The following is a 17295-nucleotide window of genomic DNA, read 5'->3' on the forward strand; positions in this document are numbered from 1 at the left end:
TTTATGGTGTTTCAGATGAATGGACAGTCTGTTGGAAATGGGTGTTTGCAGTGGAGCTGGAGAGTCTTTGGTTGGTTCTTTCTCTCATCAGTGGGAGTCTGTGTGCCAGAGAACAGAGCTCCACAGAGCAGTCATGTGCATTTTTGATGAGGACCTGGGGCAGCAGGGGGTGGTAATTTTTCATGGTAAATTTTATTTAAAAAAAAAAACAACAAAACTTTTAGGATATTCTGAGTCCAGGACTCCACTTAAGCACTGCATTGTAAGACAAAAGAAAATAGAACCTAAGTTATTCTCCTAAGGGCCCGCACCCTGAAAGCAGAATGAGAATACACACAAGAAGAAGAAAATAGCTCACACAAAGCAAGCCAAAAACAGGTTCAAAAGCATTCTAACCATTTTTGTCTCCCTCTTTGGAAGTTAGTAAGGGTGCAGTGTACAAAGTGCTTCGAGGTCCAAAGGTGACACCCAAGGAGCAGGCAGTTCCAGGGAGAAGGGCCAGGAAAATGAAAACGCCCCCGAAGAGTGCGTGTGGCCTTCCTCTCCTGACCCCTGGCTCCACCAGGATATTTTGATGTTGCTGCCGCCACTACATTAGGACAATCAGTGAGGAATCTGGAGGAGGTCCAACCCATAGCTGAGTATCCACTCTGCCAATTTGCAGCAAGCTTATTGAGGCTGTTGTGCAGTGATTCAAAAGCCTTTGATTGAAACAGGGATGAAGGAGGGGACTTGCTCTGTGCAGATAAAACCCAGACATCAGCACCATCCACCTTCATGACCCAAGACTGAAAATGGCCCTCAGATGATTGCTGCATGAGTGGAATGTAAAAGCAACACACTCATGTTCATGGTAGGAGCTAGGGAAGAAGCTTCAGAGAGCTGTGCTTGGCACATTCAACACTCATAACTTCCTGTGCTGTCGGAGTTGGGCTCTGTTCACTGTCAAATGCCTGGGTGGGACAGCAGTTAGAGGCCCTGGGCTTTTTATAAAATGCAATGTAGTATTTATTTATTAACAGCCTTGCTTAAATAGAAGAGAATTGTCTTTTCCATCTGTGTGTATTAACATTCTCTGAGCCACAGAAATAACTAATTCAGATGAATTCCAGAGTGAAAGAATCTAGGTTACGGGCACCACTGGTGATTTTCATTTCAGTGCAAAGAGGAGGGAAAGAATTACCCATAATCTTTTGGGAACTGACCCTCCCAAGGAAGGTGGCATTTAAGGGACAAGTGCTAGGACAGGCTGTGGCTACTGCCTGGTCCCCCAGAACCTTGAGGGGCAAAGCTGCCTCAGGCAGACCAGAGCAGGGTCCCAGGGTCTGTGCTGCTGGCCCCCACCAGTAAAACCGCCTCCATGCCGTTCCCAGACATTGGATCTGCTTGAAGTTTAGTTAGTTATTATTACTGCTACTGTCATCTTCATCCCTCACAAGTTAGCTGAAGGCAATTTAGTTTATATAAAACATACAAATCAGGAATGTTTAATAACAGTATTGCTCAGTTTTCCAGAAAGTTCTAATTATTGCTGTTTATTATCTTGTAGGGGCAGGCACTTTACCCAGAGCTCCCAATGAGCTTCCACATCCCCCATCCCTTTTCCAGGGGTACGAATCATCAAGCCAGGTACTGAGGTGTCCCAGACAGGTACACAGTTCTGCCTCAGGGACTAAAGCTGCTTTATGCCCCCAGCACTCCTGCTTACTCTTTCTCCTCCCCTCCACACTCTGTCTCCCTTCTTTGAAGGCCTGCAAAACTCCTCAGCAAAGGCAGCTGGGAGAACTCAATTGCAGTTGCAATAAACAGAGAAGCCCAGCTTGCCGAGTGGCCTGGGCTCCACAGGGCCATCCTGACATGGCGACTGCAAGCCCAGTGCCGTGTTTGTGCTCATCTACCACAGGACACCTGTCGGTGCCTGGCAGGTGAGCGGCGCAGGGTTATCAGACTTGTTCACGTGTACAGGATGTGACCCGCCCTCCTGTTGGGCTAGTTCAGCCCAGAGTCTAAATTACAGCTTCCTGTACACAGGATTAAAATTAGAACAAAGCAGTCGGAGATTCTCTCATAGAAAAATGGCAAAATACAGAAAGTATGTAGAAAAAATAATCACTCGTAGTCCACTGTCTAGGCATCATCCCTGTTGGATTTCCTTCTAGTCTTTCTTTTGTGTATGTGCCTGTGTGTAACTTATTTTCTTCATAGTTGTGGTCACATGGTAGATACTCTGGACAGTAGCTGGACAAATTGCCACCCCCACCTGGGGCCTCACTTGATGACCAGCCTCAGCCTCCAGTCCATCCCATTCCATCCAGCCTGGACAGGTGACACAGGGACACAATCAGGTTTCTGACCCTCTTTTTCTAGATTCTTAGGCTCACTCCTTCATGTGTTTGTTCTTTCAACAGAAATGACACGTACCCCTGCCACATGCACAGCACAGTGCCACCCCAGAGGGAAAGCACAAGGGATGTGGCCCTCGAGGAGGCAGGTGGCAGCTGGATGTCATGGGGGAGTGTTAGATGCCCATCTTGTCTTTGGATGGCAGGGACGTTTTCCAGAGGAAATGAACTCAAAGAGATTGTCACTTAATGACAGTTATTTCAATGTATTGAGGTTCATTTGAGTGGAGTACAAGGGGGATGGATATTTTTGGTATCATGCTAAAAATATATTCATATGTCTTGAATTCTTAAAGAAAACCAACCTTGTTCACACCTACCTTTCTTTTTACCTTATCCTTCCCTTCACTGTCCCTTCCTGAGCAAGTGTGGTTAACCCTCCGGCCTCTGTTCCCCATCTTTGCTGTGCTCCTCAAACCACAGATGTCTCCTTGCCCCCCCTCACAGGACATGACACATCATGGATTCCCATCTGTTTCCTGACGTCCTCTCTCCCCTTGACTCTCACGGCCACAGCAGCCAGCCCCTAACCATCTGTGGACGACCCCGACTTGACATCTCAACATTCATAATTCAGTGTATCAACCCCTCCCCCACCCCAGACCATCTTCTCAGTACCCCCATCTATCCAGGTACACAAGCCAGAGACCTCAGAGTCATTAAAAATATTTTAACATGGGATATACTAGAAGGCCAAAAAATTATAGGAAAATTGCCTTGTAATTCTGCTTAAACAATGACATAAAAAGGGACTTGCACTTCTGCCCAAGGTGGCGTGAACACACTCCACCCCAGCTCTCCCATGGATACAGTTTAAAACCGGGACCAAATGCAGAGAGCACATGCCAGTGGACAAAGGGCTGGTGGAGGTGGCAGGGAGATCAGGGCACTAGAGATGACCATGCCTGTCCATTTCATTTCTATGTATTCACCTGACTGTTTCTCTAGGATTGATGCTTAACATTGGGTTTTCTGGTTCACAGAGCATGTGCAGTTTTAAATTAACAGAAAACTAACTTCAGATGACCCTGCATGAAGCTGGGCCTGGATCACACTTCTCTGAGCAGGACAGAGACTCTTTCTCTGCCATCCCATCTCAGTAGTCATCATTCACATTTAAACAGATGGATAGCACCAAATGTTGTCCGCCTCTTAAATTGTTTTTCAGTCTGATGGATGCAGATGGTTAGCTATGTTTTACACCTTGGTCAGAAAGTCCTGGTCATCCTAATACTAAATGTCTGTCCTCCCCAGCCCAGTCCCCACGTCAGCCTTCACCACCTTTAACCTGACTTCGCAGCACCTCCTCCCCCAACTCTCTTGTCTCAGCCTCTTTTCCCAAGTCATGGGTCTAACGTGGAGCTTCCTCTTTTAAAAAACTCTCAGCGCTATTTCATGATGTATGTAGGATAAAATTTAAACTCTGAGGTAAGGTATCTAAGGCGTTTGGGCCAGAATCAACAGTTCTGCCTTCCTGAGTTTGACTGCCACAACTTCATTCCCTCCGATATCTCCGGCCCCACCCCTGCCTCTATCTCCCCTCTGCATGCTGTGCACACCTTTGCTATCACTGAGCACACTGCTCCTTGCTCCTGAATTTGAGTTCCCTGAAAATAGCAGGGTTTGTTTTCTCTGCCAAAGGCCTGTGCCTGGGACACCTGTCCTTTGGTGGGTGGCCCTTGGCTGTGCTCTTACGACCAGGTAAAATGACAGGGAGGGAAGCTAGCAAGGCAGGGGCCTGGGTAGTGAGATGGTAGAGCCTGGGTTTAGAAATTTTACTCCCAAATCCACTTCCAGGTGCTGTGAGATTCTGATACGGTGTATTTCTTAACATCTGAGTCTTAACTTCCTCCTTTGTCAAACGAGATTAGTAATAGGGCAGCAAAAGCATTTTAATGTGATGCAGTTTCATACAGTCATCTCATTTTCCTAAGATATACCAAGATACCATCTTCCAGGCCACATAGAACAGTGTTGTAGGAGTGGAATCCTCCTGGTACTGGTTCTGGTGAAGGCCCCAGTGTGTAGAAGGTGTGTGTGCAGACTCTTGTGGGGAGTCATGAACCACCACCCACCACCCTGAGAACACACATGGGTCCCGAGAGGGGAGAGGAAGAAAGGGGATTTGCAAAACAGTCTGAAAGCACAGCTGCAGTTCTGTGAGGCCCCAGCTCAGTGGGGCAGCACCAGGGAGCCTCCCTCATGCTGTCTGCAGGGTAAGGAGGGGAGGCTTTGCTGGTACTTCTTGGAAAGCTGGACTCTGCCACCAGAGGCCACACAACCAGCCTGTGCTCCCAGAGCCCTGCCTCATGGAGAGGGCAAAGGCCATCAGGGCACAGGAGCTGGGGGAACACTGAGTCACAGCTATAGAAGCACAGTGGTGGAGGGGAATCTTGAAGTTTCAGACTCTGCTTGGCCCAGGCAGGACAAAATCCACTGAGAGCTCTGCCTGTCCTCTGCCACCTCCCTTCCTGCTGAGACCCACCCACGGCCCTGGGGAGAATAGTCTCCACCCCAGCTTAGATACCTGCACGTAAGGGACAGGAGATTTAAAGCTGACTTAGCCCAGAGGCTACATGCTGTTCTACAGTGACCACAGTGACTCCTAGGACCTGAATGTGACCAGGAAGCTGCTACAAATCTTCCAGTTCCTACCTTGGGCAGGGGACTGTCAGAGACCAGGATCGAGCTATGCTCTGTTCTTTCTGGAACCTGTGGGCCTGCAGTCAGTCCCTGCAGGGCGCAGCCCACCTCCTAGGGCATAGAACAGCAATGCCCACCTCCGTCCATCAGCTGCATTGGTGCCCCTTCAGGGGCATTCAGCCCTTTGTCTAGGGTAGCTATGAACCTCGTGTGGAGACTGAGGCCCTCTGTACAGTTGTCCCAGGGCTTAGCACAGTGGGGGAAAAGTGGTTTTGAAGAGGGCAGCCAGTGTCTTCATGATAGAAGTGGGCGAGCACTCCCGACAGGGGCCCCTCTGAGGAGGGCTGAGGTCAGAGGGTACTGAAAGCCTGAGAGCAGAGGCCAGAGATGAGGACTGTGTGGGCACCAGCATGGCAGCCCTGGGAGTGGATGTCCAGATGCAAGGCAGGGGGCTCAACTGGTTTCCAGGAGAGTTGATCAGCCCGGTTCTCAGGCATTTTGTATTGGTCAGAAAGGGGACACTGTGGACTCTCCCTCAAGGCTCTCTCGGGCTGGAAACTTGAAAGGCTCTGCAGGTGAGCCTAACATGTATCTGGTGCTGAGAAACCTGTTCCAGAGCAGCACTTATTAAACTTACAGAGCTTGTTAACATGAAGATTCTGATGCAGTAGGTTTGGGATGAGGACACATTTACAGTTTAAATGTAAACAGGAATTAATTTAAATTAAGTTTTAAAATCCAGTTCCTCTCTCACACTAGCTGCGTATCCAGAGCTTGAAGTGGCATGTGACTAGCCAACAGCACAGACAGCTGCCCACCATTGCGGGAAGTTCTGCTGAACAGTGCTGGTTAGACCATCCTCTGCTTCAGGGTTGTCATTAGCAAGTACTATTTTTCTGAGACTCTGTCAGGCTTGTGGTGTCCTCAAAAATGTCCTTGGTGTCAGAGAACCATAATATTTTCACCTGTTTGTCCATGTGTCCATCTCCAACATCAGTTTCCCCTGGTTAAGGTCTGTAGTGGATTTACCTATGACTCACACACATAGGTAGTAAGTGGGTAGCTAATGACAGCAATAGCTAAAGTATATTCAGCACTTACTGAATGCCAAGTGTCATGTCAAATGATTCACAGTTTAATGTCCAGCAACACCCATTCATAAATGGGAGAGCAGAAGCACTTGCCCAAAGGCCTACAGTGAGTAAACTGTGGGAGGAGCCAGGGAGACCCCTGTAGCCAGGCCCTTCCGGTGCAGCAATCACACACGCCACAGTGCACAGGGCAGCCCTTAAACTGAGACTCACCCAGCCCAAAATCTCAATAGTGCCAAGGCTGACTGACTGCTGTTCACCACTCAGCAGTGGGTGATATGCGGAGCGAATGGTGTATAGGAAAGTTGTGATGTAGTGAGTGAAGACTGGAAATCAAAAAGCCTGTGTTCCGATGCCCCTTTGTTACGTGTTGGCCATGTAGCCCTGAATAGGTCCTGTACTTCAGAAGACACTGTGTTCCTGTCTCTGAAATGGGGGTTGACTATGTCCTTACATTGCAGAGAGAGTTGTGTGGGTCATTGTGAACATGGTACTGCTCTGAAAATCAAGACCAAATAAACCTTATCTGTTGGCATTTCTTTGGTCAGGAGAAATTTCCCCTTTCATGTAGCAGTAGGGGAGGGGCTCAAGTGTACTAAAGAAAGGGAAATCCAAGTCTGTGGATGACAACCATCCCTCGAACTCATGACATTCTCCAATGGCCACTTGAGACAGCTCTTCTAGGACTCCAGCTATACCTGGAGCTGGGATATCCACCAGGAATCCAAGACAGGCTGTTTGTGTACATTTTGAATTGTAAGAGGGGGCCATGTAATATAATAGTTTCACTACTTTTTCTCCTTTGCCTGCTGTAACTCAAAATTATTTTCAAGTAACAGTTCCTTTCCATCCCTATATATTTAAAAGTTCCCATTATATCACCCGACAGGTAATGAAGACCAGCGAACTTTGTACTCAAATGGACTTTGGTCATTGTCTTCTGCTCAGAGGCTGTACTGATCGTACAGACAGTAGTGGTTGAGCAAATGAACTTTCAGTCCAGCTCCTCAATCACAGCTTTGGGCCCCTGAGCCTGTCGCTGGCTCCTGGGTCTCCACTGCAAGAGGTGGGGGCTGGGCTGGAGAACTCTGGGATATCTGCCAGCCTTGACATTCTGAGGGCTGGGCCACAGCACCTGAAGTCAAGCTATGGTCAAGGCAGCTGACCCTTGGGGCACCTCAATAAACATGTCTGCATGTGATCAGTCCCACACATCCAAATACAGGTGTGATTCATGCATTGATTTTTCATGCTTATGATTCACACACTGAACACACCAACCAAAAAAGCAATGAGACCAGTACCCAGAGGCCCCTCCTATGCCCCCTTCCGGTGGGTCTGAAACTCATCATGGGTCATGGACCATGGACCCCACTATTCGTAATTGCTCTTGCAGGAAAGCATGTGTGTGGTGCATTGGAGAGATGTGTTAGATTAGCATGATCCTTCCTCTCTGTGGTCTCAGTGTCTACCACAGGGCCTGGTGCCTGGTGGGCTCTTATCAAGTACAGTTAGTTCCTTGATTTGCAGTAGCTATGCTCTATAATGTCATTGCAAATGCTGATTTAGCAGATGTTGAACCATTGCTCCTGGGGAGATACAGGGTGAGGTTCCTGCAAGCCTCCGATCACAGCATTTTTACCAGCTGATCAGTACATAACCTTACTCTCCTGCGCATGTCTGCAAATGACCATGAAGGATCACAAGGACCAATTTGGGGGTTTCAAATACATTTTAGCAAGAAGGAAAACCCCCAAATACGGAGTTTTCAAACACTGAGGACCAACTATATTTGTTGAATTGGTAAAGACAGAAACAGTGCTAAATTTAATCTGGAGGTGGAACCAGAGCACAGCCCCATCGTGTATCATTACAAACAAGAGCATGCTCTGTGAGAAGCCCTGGCTCAGCCTCAAAACACTCAGCATGGCTTTGAGATAAATGCTTGCACAGGTGCTAAAGCTGCCAGGTTCTGTGGTGAGATCATACATCCTGGCCCTGGGCAGCACCCTTGAAGGGCCACAGCAGACTGCCAGCATATATTGATCAGGAGCTGTCTCTGTAAAGCAAAACTGACAATAGATCAATACTTGCTTAAAAAAAAAACAACCTCAACTTTTATACAGGAAGTCAGATGTAAATGCTCCGTATGGGTGAGGCCCTCCCCACCCCAGCGACCCCCTAGTGCCTGGTACACACCTCGTCAGCTCCGTGTAAACCAGGGCCTGGTAGAGGACCTGGGAACAGGACAGAAACAGGCAGATGCCCTGTCACCAAAGCACCGAGGCACTGCTCTGGCTTCAGCTGGTGTGGATGATGCACCCATGTCAGATCAGAAATCGTAGAGAGCATAGTCAGGTCTGTCCTTCCATGGAGAATGCTTTGAAGGGCTGGGAATGAGCTGTTGCAATGTGATTTTAAGATAACAGCATAACAGAAATAGATTGGAAGGAGTGTGCCAAAGTATTAACACAGTGCTGCTGGTCATTGACTTACAGAAAACTTTTTCTCCTTCTTTACACATTTATCTGCTCCCTGAGTTTGTACAATGTGCGTGAGTACTTTTATAAACAAGGAAGACATTTCATGACAAGAAAAAGGTTCTTAAAAATTGTTACTTCAAAACTGGCAGCATGTACCGAGTTTTTAAGAGGCGCAAGTCCTGCTGTCCTGCTGTGTTAGCTTAGGGCAGAGCATCTACTTTACTTTCTTAGCCAAAGGGCAAGAAATCCCAGCAGTTTATACAGCACAGCTCATGCCTCTCACTCAGGAGACAGAGCTCTGGACGACTCTCAGCCTGCAGACTCACCGTTGTGCCCTGCCTGCCGTGCGCGTTGTAGACCACCGTCAGAGTCCCACCCTCTCTTCCTCCACTGGACATTATAGGAGTTTTTGTGAATGACAGAAACGCTACCTTAAGGCTGAATTTTAATAGGTACCAAAAGAGGAAAAAAAGAACTGTCGCCAATCAGTAAGTCAAAATTAAGCAATAAGAGGCATCTCTCACAGAGGGGTGGTTCAGTATCTAGAAATGGCTTGACATAAGGTTTCTGAATGGCTAATTTTAACTCTTGCTGAATGCAAATCATTTGGTTAAAATTGTGTATTGAGGCAGAAAGAGGTAAACAAAATGTTTTCAACTCATTTTATTTAATAAGCTGCCACATCTATGTTATCCGAAATTAATGACATTTTGGATGTGCTTGATCTCAGAAGCTATTTTATGGTAGAACCTTGACCCTGGATGTTTCTGCTGTAGAACTGACGCAGTGAAAGGTTTTTGGCCCCTGGAATTTGCCTTATCTTTCTCTTTACCTGCACATACCATGTAACCCTTGCCCCTGCCTGCTGTGGGGGCCAGGTGCAGGGTGTGGGGGTGCAGACCAGAGTGGCCACTAAGGCCTTCTGCCACACTGCAGGATGGCTCATCACCCAACTTCTCTGCCTTTGCCCACCTGGACAGGGACATACCTGTAGGTTACCTGAGGCTCCAGGTGGAATCTCAGGCCTTTCTGAATCATGGTTGGGAGCTGTTGTGGTTTTTCTCCCTTTCCCCTGGTGTGTGGGCCATCTACCACCTGTGCCCTGTCTCCATGGGGCTGTGAAAGGGTCCAGAGGCTGGACGGGTCCCTCTGGCCTACTTGCACCCCTGACGAGGAGAAAGTGGGAACGGAGAATACAGAAAACAAGGGAAGACAATTAGTCGGGGTAGAGAGTGGTGGAACCAAAAAAGGGAGAAATGGTTGGTGAAAGATCCTGGCCATGTGCCTGGTCCAGCACTGGCAGATGCTGCCATCACAGGTAGCTCGTCCCGCGCTGACATGGCATGGCCCAGCTGTGGCCCGTGCTCCCTTCATGGGTCTGCCCATGACGCAGACACATGGGCACACACTCCCCCCACAGACAGACGATACGGCAGCAATCCTTCTTTGCTCACAGTTGAATCTGCCAGCATACTCTTGGGAGAAGGAAAGAAAACCACTGGCTCTTGCCACACTGAACGTAGTTGCCTTGTTGATGAGACTGCCATTCCCATGAGCAAACTGGAAGGGAAAAGGATATGATTTGCCTCAGGTGTGAGATGTGAGCCCTGAACACAGTCCCTGGCCTTGGTGCATCCTTGGGGTCCCCAGCCTCATTCTAGGGCCTCCTCTCACCACACTCCCCAGGAGCACTGCAGTCCTCTGTTCCACGGAACTTTTTCCAGTCAGTTTTAAATGCTCTTTTTGGCTCTAAAAAGGTAATCCAGTTGCATGGCATAGGAGCTCATCAAAGCTATGTCTTGTGCCCTCATGATAAGAGTGATATGAGTGACATGCTGAGCTACAGGAGGGCTAGAGAGGCAGCCAGAGCCTCCCCCGCAACAACACCAGAGATACTGTTCTGCCTGTAGATTATAAAAGCCAGGATAGAAATATTCCCTCTATGTATACTTTGTTTTGACCAAATTACTTAGAATATTTTGTTGACTGAGGTAATGAGCTTCAGCCTGTAGTCAAATCCTTCTGTCCAGTCTGCCCGTGGTGAGGCGAAGGCGCCTGAGCAGTACACGCCGGGCGCCGCTGAGAGGACAGGATAGCCCCACATCTTGGGCCAAGGGAGAGCAGAGCACACAACTGGCAACTTCACTGAAGAAGAGATCAGAGAAGTGAATTAAGCCTTTTAAGAAAAATCCAGGAACTAAGAAAAGAGTATGAGAACTCTGTGAATGAGGGATTGATAACAAGGAGTTAGAAATGCAGACTTTTTGTAAAATATGCAACCACCCAGCCTACCTTTTGTGTGCCAGGGTCTCTGGAAAAGCAATAAAATGTAAAATTATGTCATAAATGGGCTACTATTAGAACAGGACCTGGTACGTAGTGTGTTCCATTTGTTAAATAAATAAGACGTTCTAATAACCAAAAACATGTATCAGTGGGGTAGACAGCTAGCAGACGTGTGTAGCACTGACCACTAGGGAAGACGTCAGAGAGTTACAGAAGAAATGGGGGAGGGAGAGATTGTCAACCTGGGGAACCAGAGCAGGCTGCATGGAGGAGCTGGCATCTGGGCAGGGCCTTGGTGGACGGGAAGGGGTGATTCTGGAACAGGGCATCCAATCCCATGCCAGCTCTCTGGGCTGTGACCACACCCTCCCTCCTCAGCTCCCCACTGAGATGTGCCCCTGGAGAAGCCCCTCAAAGTTCTCTGTGTGGACAGGAGGAAGGCCAGAAGGACCTTTCTCTGTCACCCCCACCTGCTGGGCAGCCTTTTTGTCAAGACTGCAGGCCACCCTGCCTCTGCCCCCTCCACCTGGGAGGCCTCTCTTGCCCCTCTGCTCAGCTCAGGTGTGCTGTCCTCCAGGCGCCAGCCCTAGGCAGCACCCTCAAAGCCTTCCACTGGCGTTAGGCCCTGTGTCTACATGGAATTTCACAAATTGTAGCATTTTCAGATTTCCACCATGGTTACTTGTTGGTACTTAGTCTCTCCCACTAGACTTTGAGTTTTGTGAAGAAATAATGTGTTGTTTCTTTTTTCCACCTTAGCATTTAACACAGTCCTTGCCCATAGCAAACAATGGATTGGTAGTTAGGTGGATGGAATAGATGGATGGAAGGGAGGGAAGAAGGGAAGTAGAAATGTTGAGCTGTGTCTAAGAATAAAAAATAGGGCTGGATTATACATTTGAAAGCAATCCAAGCAAATCTGAGTACTGAAATCAGGAGTGGAACAAAGAGACATTTTTGGAAGAAGAGATGCAGGCTGGGGGTCAGGAACAAGGAAGAATTTCCGGGTTTAGGAGTAAGACTCTGGCAAGGACCTAGAGAGGGAACACCTGTGGAGGACAAGCTTCCCAAGAGAGATTATATGGTCACATCAGGGCTGCAGGGGGTAAAGCAAGTTGAGAATGGGGAAAGACATTAGTATTTGTGGTTCAGTGGCTGGGCAGATAGTGCAGTGTTTATGGCATGGCTGGGTTAGGGATTAGCTGAGGAGACACGGGCAGAGGCCATATGTGTTGAGGGTAAAGGGGAATGGAGAACTGGGGCTTCACGTGAACAGTGAACAGTGCAGACATTTTTTCTTCGAGCTGTAGGAAACCCAAGCATTGTACAAAGCAACAGGGAAGAAGTCAGTGGCCAGGAAGAGCCCGAAGAGGCAGGAAGAAACAAGGGATGAGTCAAAGAGACAGAGCAAGGTTCTCAGGCAGCAGCCAGGAGAAGGGCAGAGGCCATTCCCAGCTGCCCAGGCCAAGGAGAGGTCAGTGTGCAAAGCCCTAGGCCGTTCTCTGCTCTAGCATGAGACAGAGGTTCTCAGAGCAGTGGCAGCTGTCCCTTGACCCTCCTTGGTGACCAAGGAACTGAGAGAAAAGTGCTCTGGGTTGAACTGAAGGCAGAAGCATAAACAGATAGAATGATACCCCATACACACCAGAACAAGGGCTGGCATATTTCCGAACACAAAGAATGGTGATGCTAACTCCTCATCTGCTGTGAGGCGACACTGCGTTCGCCTGGCCAACTGGGGTGCCCAGTGCAGGAGGCAAACGAGAGGGCGGGAGCCAGGTACATGGAGATGATGCCAGTCTTTGTTCTGTGTGGTGGAGGTGTATATTCAGAGGGGCGGGCTGGGGGGAGCATTTGAATCTAGTGTACTTTGGAGAGAATGTACTTTTGAACCTGTGAGAGGCCATTTATTTCATCCATAGTTTTCCTTGAAAAATATCAAATAAAATTGCTTCTTTTTTTTCTGTTGATGCAAGTAATAACTTCTCATTGTAGAAAATGTGAAAATACAGAAAAGTTAAAAAGGGGGGGTATAGGGGACTACCTCAGTCTTACTACCCAAGATCAGCATCTGAACAAGGGAGAGAATTCAGTAAAATGTTACGGTTTTAAAGGCACCATTTCCATTTTCTCTAGAGCATTAAGGGAGATAGCTGTGGCCATTTTTGGTGTCATTCTTTGCAAATGAAAGGCATGCTTACAGTTTTTTAAAAGAAAAGAGGATAATAATGTACCTACAACTTCCAAGCAAATCAGGAAGCATGTACTAGTCCAAAATGCAAGGCTGATATTAAAGAAATCTTAATCTATTTGTGCACTTACTTTTATGTCATTCCAGAAAATGTCCCATAGAAGGAACCTGGCTCTAAAATGTGTATAATAGGAGTACTTGTGGCACAGACTAGAGGAGCATAATTTCCTTGGTGAATCTTTAAATGAGAAAACAAAGCCCCTGAAGGAAAAGTAATAGCCTCCCCAGAGAGGCCCCCAGACATCTTTCCCCCTCCCACTGCCCCCTGTTCCCCTTTCCCCCACACAGTGTTCTGTGTGTGGAAGCAGCAAAAGTGAGACTGAAGAGGGACTAGGACTGTTTTGACAACCTTTTGTCTCTACCCACAGAGAAGGGTCTGCCTCCCACAGCAACGGGGCCTGGAGTGGAGGGCCAGCCTGGGCCGCCCTGGATCACCATCACTCCACAGAAGTGGCGAGGAGCCCTGGAGCAGCCACCCCACCAGGAGGACAAGCATGGGACCCAGACCCTGAAGCCTGAAATAGGAAAGCCAGCCAAGGCACCCGAAAGAACCCAGGTGCTAAGAGCCAACCCTTCCTGTCTCTGTAGATGCTGGAGACAGCAGCCAGCAGGGGCTGGGGGCTGAGACAGCGTGAGACCACACGCCCTGCATGGTCTTTACAGAGCCCAGGGCCTGTGATGATAGCTGCTGTCTGCCTTTGGTGTCTGCTGAGCTTTTAGGGAGGCAGAAAAGCAGGTGGATCCCTTAGGCGGTGGAGATAGCTCTCTGCTTCCTAGGCAACACAGCATCTGGAGAAATGGAACAGGGTTAAAATAATTTCTCAGTTAGATGCAGCGACTACATCAAAAGCTCTGTCTCAATTCCTTATGTGGTGATGAACCAGCCCCGCTTTTGCTGTTGCACAGGTTGCCTGCCAGGACTCCTTACTTCCCACCCAGGGCTGCAGGGCTGGAACCCAGAGTTCCATTTTGCAGTCTGGGCTGCAAATAACTTTTTCAAACCCAGACAGCTGAGCTTGGAAGCAAGCTGAGAATCATGGCATTTGTGTTCTCCCTGCTGGCCACCACGGTGCATCCACAGGGTATTTCCTCCATCCAGGGAGGTGAGCCAGAGCAGTAGGACCTGCTTCCCTTCAATCTAACCCGAGGCTCAACTGGCCCCTTGCCTGTAAACCTGCAGACTCAGAGAATTTATAAAATGGATACTAACCAGTGATCAGGTTTGGGGCCTCTGTGAGTATACCAAGTATCATAAAAACCTCAAAAGTATTTCCAAACGCAATTCATTTTGACTTTCAAATGGGATCCCCTCTGGCCAACATCTAAGGCTGAGCTCAAGGACCAGGGGACAGGGAAGAAACCAGGATGCCTGTGTGTGCCCAGGAGAAGCCCACGCTAGTCTGAGCACCTGCCTGTGCTCTGAAGGCTGGACATCAGCAAGGGCTCAGAACAGAGCTCCCCCAAGAAAGCACCAGCCTCATGATTCCTGCTGGCAGAGAGACCTTGGGTGGCTTCTTGCCCTGGGTTCTGCTTGTATCCATCTGAACTTCAGGTGACTGGGCAGCATGTGTCTTTCCTCTCTCCTAATAGGAACCCATGAAGCAGGCCGACTTTGTCCGCAGCAAGTCTTTCCTGATGGCCCCAGCTAAGCCCACTCTGGACAGAAGGCAGGGGACCAAGCTCCACCTCCAGGAGGGGCTGCAAAGAGGGATCTCTTTGTCCCATCAGAACTTGGGTATGAAACCTGCGAATAGTCCCAAACACTCTGAAATATGTTTCTGGGGTGGGTCTTGCAGGTTTGGTTTGGTTTGTTTTTTTTTTCTAAATTACTTGACACGTTGATTTGTTAAAACAGCTTCTAGTTATCATTTCCATGCTATGAAACTCACCTGATTTAGGTGTACAATTCAGTGGGTATTGATGGGCAATGCGTACATACTTACTGAGTTGTACAACCATCACAATCCAGTTTTAGAGCCCTAAAAAGCTACCATGTGTGCCTTTTAAAGTCATTCACCATTCCCCACCCCAGCTCCAGGCAGCCACGAATCTACTTTCTGTCTCTCTATAGTTACCTTTCTTAGACATTTCTTATAAATGGAATCATAAAATATGTGTTCTTTTGTATCTGGCTTCTTTCACTGAGCATAACGTTTCTAGATTCATCTCTGGCATTGCATTTATCAGTAATTTTTACATTTCTTTTTAATTATGGCAAAATGCACATAACAAAATTTACCATCCTAACTATTTTTAAGGGTGCAGCTCAGTAGTGTTAAGAATATTCACACTTGTACAGCCAGTCCCCAGAGTTCTGCAGTTTTATTCTGGAAGTTTCTCTTTACTGCACTTCAGCCTGCCTGTCAGTTTTCTTATGTACATAAGAAAACTTTCCTTGGCACATAAGTTATGTGCCTAAATCTTCGTTAAATTTTTGCACATTAAGGATTTTATATTTGAGACTGCAGTTCAGACCTTGATGCATATTTTAAAGAAATTCAAGAAGCTTAAGTGAAAATTTAAACTCGTTGCTATGTTTCTGTTTGTTTTGTCACCGTACCAGCAGCTCAGTCTGCAGCAATGACGGAGAAGGAGTTACACCAGCTGAAGAGAGCAAGTTATGCCAGTGCAGATCAGCCCTCCTGGATGGAACTTGCCAGAAAGAAATCTCAAGCTTGGAGTGACATGCCCCAAATTATAAAATAGGTTGACCTTGTGCTGATAAAAAATGTCCACCACCTTGATGGGTCACTTAGTGAAAAAGTGCCATTAAAGGCAAACAAACTGAAACTCAAGAGTGATTTTTATCACCAGGTTATGGGAGGGCAAGGCTCTGGAAGAACGAATCGAGCAAACAAGGAAGACAGACACACGGCCACAGTCCAGGCCAGTGGTGCCCGAAAACAAGAACACCATTGAGAAGGGCCAGGAACAAGGCCCTGTGCCCAAAGGTATGAATGCAAGTCTTTCAGAACCCCTTGATCAAAGGGGCCCCAACTAGGAAGAAAAAGGAAACGAAATATGGATGCATAACTGGGACAGGGAGAGCATGTGTCTTCGTCACCACCTGCAATCAGGGTGCGTCTCTGGTCTCTGTCCTGCTTGTGGATCCTGCCTCCTCTGCTCGTGTTCTCTCCTGAGCGTGACATTTGTGGTCAGCAGGGATGCGTTCCCAAGAGCAGCTATAAGAGTCAGTTTTTCTGAAGATAGTCACTCTACAAAGCAGCAGAAAGGACACAGCAGGGCACATCAATTCATAGACTGTTTCCAAAAATAATTTTTAAACATTTCCACTAGGCATCTGTGTCCTAAACCATTGCACAATACATTGCCTGTTCAATAAAAGGTTTCAAACATGCTTCTGTAATATGTGTAAAAGTTATTTCTACTTACGTTTAGAGAATGTCCTCCAGCACTGAGTTAATGAAAAGTGGAGTTTTGCTTAATATGTATCTCATTTAAAATCTTGATTGGGCTGATTTTGGAGTTTGTGTTTTTCTTAGAGTTTCCCCCATCAATAAAATTGTGGTGTTTATTTTGTAGAAATCAGAAGCTAATACAGGTTTTTGTCTCTTCTCATCTATTTGGTATAACATGAAAAATACGAAGTTTCCCCAAATGTTAGAATTCTTTAACATCTAATTGATCTAACCTGTATATTTCTATTAAAAACTAGGTTTTCAGTGCATTAGCCAAGATGACCCATGAATGCGGAATATGGGCAAGCCAGTAGAGGAAGAGCATATATTTTGGGATCTCAAAATCATGTCTCTGTTATATAATACCTCTATTTTAAAAAACATTTCCAATTTGCTTCTTTTTAACAAGCTAATCACCATGGGAATACGTATGCAGCCACATTCAGACGTCGGAGTCAGTAAGACCTCACGTATGATTTTACATATGCTAAGTTCTGGTACTTTTACCATGTTTTTCATCTTTATGACTAATTATTTTTCTAGCTGTTAGAACTACACAATTTAACCAGGTCTACCTTTATTGAAAATGTCTTGGGATAGTTTTTTCCCAACCAAATTGAATTATTAATTCCCCTGTCCTAGAGAGCATCAATACTGAATGCCATGGTGAATGTACTCTGAACAAGTACCCCATCCATCTAGTCTTGCTCCAAAAGCTTA

At 47.2% G+C, this 17295-nt stretch overlaps 1 protein-coding gene across 5 annotated transcripts in view; it reads left to right on the forward strand.

The window, feature by feature from the left end:
* CRACDL (CRACD like) overlaps nucleotides 1-16514 on the forward strand; it is a 125290-nt gene extending 108776 nt beyond the window's left edge. For 4 of the 5 annotated variants that reach the window (XM_028516205.2, XM_036028311.1, XM_036028313.1 and 1 more), the window contains 3 exons: nucleotides 13525-13712; nucleotides 14747-14891; nucleotides 15720-16514. In XM_028516205.2, coding sequence (XP_028372006.1) covers nucleotides 13525-13712; nucleotides 14747-14891; nucleotides 15720-15862 — 476 coding nt within the window. In that variant the 3' untranslated portion in view covers nucleotides 15863-16514. The remainder of the gene's footprint in view (nucleotides 1-13524; nucleotides 13713-14746; nucleotides 14892-15719) is intronic. The other variant, XM_028516207.2, reaches the window with a different exon arrangement.
* Nucleotides 16515-17295: the final 781 nt, after the last annotated feature.

The sequence above is a fragment of the Phyllostomus discolor genome, chromosome 6, assembly GCF_004126475.2.
Source record: "Phyllostomus discolor isolate MPI-MPIP mPhyDis1 chromosome 6, mPhyDis1.pri.v3, whole genome shotgun sequence".
In the NCBI taxonomy this organism is placed as follows: domain Eukaryota; kingdom Metazoa; phylum Chordata; class Mammalia; order Chiroptera; family Phyllostomidae; genus Phyllostomus; species Phyllostomus discolor.